Source organism: Ctenopharyngodon idella, chromosome 20, assembly GCF_019924925.1.
Source record: "Ctenopharyngodon idella isolate HZGC_01 chromosome 20, HZGC01, whole genome shotgun sequence".
Taxonomy (NCBI): Eukaryota; Metazoa; Chordata; class Actinopteri; order Cypriniformes; family Xenocyprididae; genus Ctenopharyngodon; species Ctenopharyngodon idella.
In genome coordinates, this window is record NC_067239.1 from 1335491 (window position 1) to 1344168 (window position 8678).

At 37.6% G+C, this 8678-nt stretch overlaps 1 protein-coding gene and 1 long non-coding RNA gene across 2 annotated transcripts in view; one reads left to right on the forward strand and one right to left on the reverse strand.

Moving 5' to 3' along the window:
- LOC127502252 (uncharacterized) overlaps positions 1-8678 on the reverse strand; it is a 265865-nt gene that overhangs the window by 193958 nt on the left and 63229 nt on the right. The window lies entirely within an intron of this gene.
- Positions 3548-6570, forward strand: smim8 (small integral membrane protein 8). Its single transcript, XM_051875029.1, has 2 exons — positions 3548-3985; positions 5870-6570. Exons 1-2 carry the CDS (start codon positions 3827-3829, stop codon positions 6026-6028), a joined length of 318 nt encoding a protein of 105 aa, XP_051730989.1. The 5' UTR covers positions 3548-3826; the 3' UTR covers positions 6029-6570.

Sequence of the window (8678 nt, forward strand, 5' to 3'; positions counted from 1 at the left end):
CATTACACGCAGTTGATAAGCATGTTATGTGTCTCGAGGATGTAAAATGCTGGATGGCTAAGAATTTTCTCCATTTAAATGAGAGCAAAATGGATGTTGTTGTTTTTGTGGCCCTCTTAGCTCTTCACAACTTATCTCTAGCTACTTGGGCCCTCTCTAGAAATGCTCATCCATACACAAAAAATCTGGGTGTATTTTTTGACTCCGAGTTGAATTTCGCAAAACAAGTTAATACTGTGGTGAAAACTAGCTTCTAAGGTTAATAGATAAGATAAAACCTATCGTGCCTTTTCGATAGCCGGTCCTAGGTTATGGAATAACCTACCACTCGCCATCCTAAGCACTTTTATGTCTAGTCTTTTGAGTCTGACTCAGGAGAGAACTAAATATTAGTCTTATGTTGGTGTGTTTGTATTGTCTTTGTTTGGTTTTCTTGATTGCTTTGAACAGCACTTCGGGCTGCGCTTGAGGCAGTAGAAATGTGCTTTATAAGAAAATAAACTAAACTTTTGAGGGAAAAACTTATTGAACTTTCTGCAACCGATCAAAGGTTGCAGTGGATTGTGATATTCCAGCGACGCATGCATCAAAAAATGTTTAAATCATAGTAGATGTTTTAGGCTCTTACAGTGCAGGGGTGTAAAAAGAGTAGAGAATTTTAAGTTAAAGTACAGATACTGTGTCAAAAAATGTTACTAAATTAAAATTCTAAGTACCTACCGGAAAAATACTTAAAAGTATTCATATTTAATTGTACTTAAACACTTTCAACTGACATAGAGAGTTGAGTTTTTCTCATTTTAGTATTTTTTGATGCAAAAACTTTGGGTAACACTTTATTTCAATGGTCCAATTTAGACATTCTGACTATAAGTAACTTTGAAACTACATGTCAACTTATTCTACTAAACCTAAACCTAACCTAGACTTAGTTGACATGGAGTTGCAAAGTTACTTATTGAGGAGCATGAAAATAAAGTGTTAGCAGATATTAAGCAGACAGTCTAATACTCTAATGACTGCTAGTTGACATGTCATAAGTTACTTATAGTTAGTAAAATGTCTAAAGTGGACCATGAAAATAAAGTGTTACCAAACTTAAAGAAGAGAGGTCAAAATCACTGTTTTCTCATTGTTCTGACTATGTAAATCTGTAGGACACAGCAGATGTTGAAAAGAAACCAGGTAACACTTTAGATTAGGGTCCAGTTCTCACTATTAACCAGTTGCTTGTTAGCATGTATATTACTAGGATATTGACTGTTTATTAGTACTTACTTATAAAGCAGATATTAATGCATGACCATATTCTACATTCTTTAATCCTACCCAATACCTAAACTTAACGACTACCTTACTATTAATAAACAGTAATTAGTAGTTTATTGAAGAAAAAGTCATAGTTAATAGTAAGTTAATAGTGAGAATTGGACCCTAATCTAAAGTGTGACCTGAAACCAATACCTGTTACATCAATTACCTTCGTCTTTCGAAGTCATTTCTCAAGTACTTGAGTCATATGACTACTTTGTACTTTTAAGTCTACACAATGTTGTAATGTCAGTGTAACTAAGTAAAAGTACAGCTTTTAACAGAACGGATCATTGGTCATTGGTCTTATGATGGTCCTGTCACAGCTCGAGTGAAGGTGTGTGTGTGTGTGTGTCTTGCTGTAGGTTTATCTTTAACAGCTTGCACTGATGCAGACTGCAGACATTTGAGTAACACAATAGGTAACAGATGCAGTTTTAATGACAAACTGCAGGCATGAATTACTGATGAGCTCCACAGCACTGATAGTGTTACCGGCGGAGAGACGAACTAACCTGTTTCATGTGTGATTGTTACAGGTGTCAGAACAAGGACGGCTCTGTTTACACTCCTAATTCATGTTCCTGCTCTTATTGTGAATGATTCATCAGCACACATTAATAATGTTTGTCTTCATAATCCTTCATGCTGCAGACGTCATCAGTCTGTCCTTTAACCGGCTGGTGTATAGAGACACTTTCATGTACATCATTCGTTTATATTCAGATTGAATTATTAGGATAAACCTCTTGAGAGGATTTATATCACAATCACTAGGAATAACAGTTATCAATTCATCAATGTACACAAACAAACAATAAGAACAAAGAGGAAGAAACGCACAGACATGAATGAAAACACTGCAGTAGTGTCTAGTAATAAATAAACATTAATAATGATTGCTCAATACAATATAAACCTGAAGTATAAACAGTGACGCTTCACTGAAGCAGCTTAAACATACACGTGATGAAATGGATCTAATGTCAACAGGGAAAATAATCAAGTCTACTGGGGCTTTAAACATAAAAAGCTCTTTTGTCACTTGATAACTTGTAATGAGGGACAAATAAATGTAGAGCTGAGCAGATTTTATCATTTGAAGTGCAAATATTGTTGAAAATAAGGAGGATAAATATAACGAATGAATTAAAATATAAACTGAAACCAATCAGTATGTCTTAAAAGCAGAGACGGCCATTTTAAGTCAACTATTTATATAGCAGATTAGAGCTGGATGAAAATATAGTTTACATTTTGTGATGATATAAACAATCAAGCAGTTGAGATTTGCTATATGTTATATATCGGCCTACATGAGAATACTGTATGTATGCAGATAAAGCTGAACATACATATCCTGGGAGATAATTATATTTTACGACCAAAAAACAAAAAAAAAGCAGTTGAGATATATTTAAAGTTGTGCATATATATACACATGCATATATATATATATATGTATGTGTATATATATGCACAACTTTAAATATAGAGATGTGCAATAGTGCATTGCTTCTATGTCAGACTATTGATGAAATGTCACATAAAATGACAATATAAATATTTTTCTTAAGGGCATTTTCACACTTGAACTCCATTTAGATATATACGCAATATATAGCCATATATTGATCAATGCAGGGGTTTTCAATCTTGTAGATGCTACAGATCCCCAAACATGATCATCCTCGTGTGAGGGACCCCGTTCTAAAATTTAAAAGGCAGCAATATATTTTCATGTAAGTATTTATATTTATATAAATATATAAATTTATACTGTTAAAAATGTATACTGTGAAAAAATAACATTATAAATATGTGTAAAATACATTACGTTACATTATTATTATTTTTTTGCTATTCACTATAGTACTGTACGGTTAGATGTATTATGTATTTACATCAAATTTATATTACTTTGATTACAATTTTTTTCTTATTTATTTAATCATATTTGTTTATTATTATTATTATTATTATTATTATTATTTACATGTTTTTCTGTAAATTTTTCCACTGATCCTTACTGTTCGCTGTTCTCTGAGAATGTGCGCGTGCTGAACACCAGAGGGCGCTGTGAGCTCTCAATAATCACTTCACACTCTTCGACACTAGAGGGCGCTGTGATTTCGTCCGTCCTCCTGTAGGTCAACATAACCCACGACTGACCCTGCGATCTTGAACCTCAGGGTCATGTGAAAAATTCATACTTGAAAGACATAAATGAATTGGTGACTCAAGTACAGGAAATAAAAAGAGTCGAGAGCAACATGAAAGCCATATTAGAATGTGCAGATAGTGTGCAAAGGAGGAAAGGCGACTCTGAAATAAAGTGACTTTAATACAGAACAGAAGGTGGCAGTAATGCAACAATTTGGATGGCAGCTGCCGTAAAACCTCAAAGAAGAAGAAGAAGTGTTTATGTTCAGCGTGTGTTTGGCTGTAGATGGTCTGATTTTTGTGAGTAGCAGCGCGCGTTTATGCCCTCTGTGCGGCAGCTGTGAGGAGGATCATGAGTCCCGCGCAGGACAGCAGCAGCAGCAGCGGTAAAGGAGGCGCGCAGCAGCCGGCCAGCAGCTCCGCGGACTCGGGCTACAGGAGTCCCGGGCTCCGGGGCGTCACAACCACCTCACTGTTCCGCGCGGTCAACCCGGAGCTCTTCATCAAACCGGCGAGTGCTGCTCACACTCTTCTTCTTCTGCTCACACTCTTCTTCTCCTTCTGCTCACACTCTTCTTCTTCCGCTCACACTCTTCTTCTTCTGCTCACACTCTTCTTCTCCTTCTGCTCACACTCTTCTTCTTCCGCTCACACTCTTCTTCTTCCGCTCACACTCTTCTTCTTCCGCTCACACTCTTCTTCTTCCGCTCACACTCTTCTTCTTCCGCTCACACTCTTCTCCTTCTGCTCACACTCTTCTTCTTCTGCTCACACTCTTCTTCTCCTTCTGCTCACACTCTTCTTCTTCCGCTCACACTCTTCTTCTTCCGCTCACACTCTTCTTCTTCCGCTCACACTCTTCTTCCGCTCACACTCTTCTTCTTCCGCTCACACTCTTCTTCTTCCGCTCACACTCTTCTTCTTCTGCTCACACTCTTCTTCTCCTTCTGCTCACACTCTTCTTCTTCCGCTCACACTCTTCTTCTTCCGCTCACACTCTTCTCCTTCTGCTCACACTCTTCTTCTTCTGCTCACACTCTTCTCCTTCTGCTCACACTCTTCTCCTTCTGCTCACACTCTTCTTCTCCTTCTGCTCACACTCTTCTTCTTCCGCTCACACTCTTCTTCTTCTGCTCACACTCTTCTCCTTCTGTGCACACTCTTCTCCTTCTGCGCACACTCTTCTTCTTCCGCTCACACTCTTCTTCTTCCGCTCACACTCTTCTTCTTCCGCTCACACTCTTCTTCTTCTGCTCACACTCTTCTTCTTCTGCTCACACTCTTCTCCTTCTGCTCACACTCTTCTTCTCCTTCTGCTCACACTCTTCTTCTTCCGCTCACACTCTTCTTCTTCTGCTCACACTCTTCTCCTTCTGCTCACACTCTTCTTCTTCTGCTCACACTCTTCTCCTTCTGCTCACACTCTTCTCCTTCTGCTCACACTCTTCTCCTTCTGCTCACACTCTTCTTCTTCTGCTCACACTCTTCTCCTTCTGCTCACACTCTTCTTCTTCTGCTCACACTCTTCTTCTTCTGCTCACACTCTTCTTCTTCTGCTCACACTCTTCTTCTTCTGCTCACACTCTTCTTCTTCTGCTCACACTCTTCTGCTCACACTCTTCTTCTTCTGCTCACACTCTTCTTCTTCTGCTCACACTCTTCTTCTTCTGCTCACACTCTTCTTCTTCTACTCACACTCTTCTGCTCACACTCTTCTTCTTCTGCTCACACTCTTCTTCTTCTTCTGCTCACACTCTTCTCCTTCTGCATACAGTCGAGGATTTATAACATGTTTCCGCCATATGAGAGAGAAAAAACACGCTTTTGAAAATCATAATTGACATCAAATGTGGAAATTATGACGTTATTTTTATGGGATCGAAATAATTATGAAATTAAGAAGTCAAAATGATGACAGTAAATCAAAATTATAGCTTAAAAGACCAAATTATGATATTATATGTATGACAAAAAAGTATGACAGTAATAAGTTTGACTTTACCATAATTATGACTTAGTATGTCATAACGTCGACTTTTTATCATTTCACACAATAAATACTGAAATGGTTTACAGTCATAACAATGACATCAAAAGTCGACATTATGATGTTATTTTTAGAGATGAAACGTCGAAATCATGACAGTCGAGATTAGGATGTTGAAATGATGATAGTAAATCGAAATTATAACTTCTATACAGAAATTATAATTATATCTATACAGAAAAGACTTTAGCAAAAAAACAAGAGCATGAAACAAGTTTCCAGGACATTTTAATGTGAGAGATCCAGTATCCCCTGGGATATAATCTCAAAGGACAACACTGCATCATTGTCCTGATAATGTCGTGTAACAGTGATCTCAGCTCACAGACGCTGTTCTCTCTCCTGCAGAATAAAGCGGTCATGGCCATGGGTCTGCTGAGCCTCACGCTGTGTGTGGGGTACCTGGGATATCTGCACGCCATCAGAGAGAGCGACCAGCAGCTGTACGAGGCCGTGGACAGTGACGGAGAGAGGTACATGAGGAAGAGGACCTCCAGATGGGACTGAGATCATCATCATCATCATCACTGCACCTCACATAAATCACCCAGGAATAATTCATAGACATGAACTGAACATGTCAGTGTAGTGGAAGTCTTGCTCTGTGTGTGTGTGTGTGTGTGTGTGTGTGTGTGTGTAATGGTTTTAAACATATGCGATATCATTTAATTAGACTCATATTCCGCTTTATATTGCACAGTATAGTAATCTATCCATAATTACCAGACCAACACACAGTTACTGCATTTAGATTCTTGTTTGGGCAGGGCTGAAGCATATAGCTGAGTTAATATGCCACAATATGGGTTATTTTGGGAAAATTACATTCAGCTAATAAATTAGTCATATTAGTTGTAATCTTTCCTTAGTGAAACCATCTTAAAACATGATTTTCAAATATGCACATATGTTAAAGCAGGGAGTAAAATAATATTTATGTATGACAAAGTTAAATTTGACAAATAATTATTTTAAGATCCATTGTTATCAGCTGCTGATTGTGTTGAACACTGAAGATTGTTCAATAAAATATTTTGTGAGACAATTTAGTCTGGTGTGAGTGAGTGATCTGTTACTGTACAGCCTGTTTTCCTTCATGACTCTGTCAGATGTTCCTCCTCATCTCTGCAAACACTGTCATGTAGTGGATGATGATTATCAGTGCTGTTAGTTAAGTCAGTCATCACTAGTTCTGACGCTCATATTGACGTGATCAAACCTCCAGCACTAAGAGTTAAAGATCAGTTTGTGATTCCTCAGATCATGTGTTGTTGAGGAGAGAGTTGTTACTTCACTAAAGCCTTGTTCAGACTGTCCGTCCAAATACAGTTTTTGTGCATATCCAATTACAATATCATCATATAAATCTTATTTTTACCTATTTGTTTCATATGGAAGTTGTTTCTGCCACAGAATAATAATTTTAAAAAATTAAATGCGACATTTTATCTCGCAACTCCAAGTTTATATCTCAAAATGATGAGTTTATAACTTACAATTCTGACTTTATTTCTCAGAATTGTGTGATATAAACTTGCAGTTGCGAGTGAGATATAAAGTCGCAATTAACTTTTTATTTTTTATTCCCCATTTAAGATCAGATTCCAGTTGGGTACACATACAGGTGGATTTGGTAGAACCTAGATGCACCATTTTTCAGAAATCAGCTGAAACCCCTCAGATCAGAAGATCACAGAAGGACTCTTTTGAGTTTAGCACATTTCTTCGTGAAATGAAGATGTACAAGTCTTCTTTAGAAGGAGGTGACTGACTCGAGTTATCTGTACTGTCTTTGTGTTGTGTAGCCAATGTCTCTCCAGAAGGAGGCAGTGCTGATCCTCACTCACTTTCAGTTTGACCTATCAGAGATGAGCTGTTGAACTTGTCAGGTATACAAATTCAGATGATAAAAAAATGAACGGTTCAAAATAATGCTCTCTTTTCAGTCTTGTCTAGAGGTGTTAGGCTGTATGCTGACCACTGATCTATATAAATGAATATATATAATTTATATTGATCAGTGATGCTGATGCTGACCATATTTATTTATGTTTGGTCTCATCCAGCACCTGGTCAACATCATGAGCACAGCCTTCACCACCAGTTTGTGATGATGACTTTATGATTAATTATAATTTATTGTTATTATTATAAGCAATGAAAGTTGTTGTGGTGGTAAAAAACAAGGTTAGGTGTCTCTGATTTTCTCTCTAGTTTTTTGTCCACCATGGGAGAAGTTGATGCAATATGTTTGTCCTGACGTGTGCTTAAATGCATAAATATATCCAGAGGCGGATCGATGATGCATTCAATAAAGGTTTATTAAACTAAAAGAAACATGAATTGCAACTTAAAACAAACAGATCCACCATCACAAGCACAACTTGAGCAGGACGTTTCTAAGTGCTGCATTTTTGCCTCATATATAATTACAGTTTTTGAGGGCGGGGCAAAGCAGACACTGTTCACCAGCAGCCAATGAAGACCAGAGGCTGGCATTATGCAAATTAGTTACAAACCTATGTTGGTTCAGCAGGAAGTGAGACTGCAGAGCTTTTACATTCACAAACAGCTCAGTTACTCACTGCATGAAAGGAATATCAGCACTTTGAGAGCATTTCTGGTTTTGTGGAATGGATTTAAAATAATGTTTTGTTTTTTATTGATTTTCACTTATTAACAAACAGAAACACATACCAGAAGACCCTCGAGCTCAAGTGAGGAGGAAAGAAAAAATACAAATAAGGATGAATAAAATAATTAAAACAAAATAAAAGTAAAATCCAATATTAACCACCGCAGTTAGTCTCTCCAGCAAAGATCTGAAGATCTCTCGATATCAGACTGCAAGTGATGGAGGTCTAGAGTGAATCCACTCAATTCAAATGCATTTTCTTGAAGCTTATCAAACCTGTTAGCAGTTAAAGCAATGTCTTTTGGGGGCATAAAATAATGTTTCAAACAGAGTCGAGACCACACGACACATTTAATAAAGCATTTACCGAAGTATCTTCGTTCTGTGAGGTTTGTCCAGTCTTGCCTGTTCATCTCAACAGCAGTCAGTGTGTTTCTCCATATGAATAATGTCTGAATTTAATAATGGAAGTCGTCGTCTTATTTGAGCTCAGGGTCTCAGGGCGGGAAACTCTAAGAACTT

Excerpts from the sequence above, each read along its gene's own strand:
- smim8 (XM_051875029.1), top strand. The coding sequence starts at position 3,827 with ATGAGTCCCGCGCAGGACAGCAGCAGCAGCAGCGGTAAAGGAGGCGCG. Across the intron at positions 3,986-5,869 it reads CGGAGCTCTTCATCAAACCG|AATAAAGCGGTCATGGCCAT; the intron begins GCGAGTGCTGCT and ends TCTCTCCTGCAG.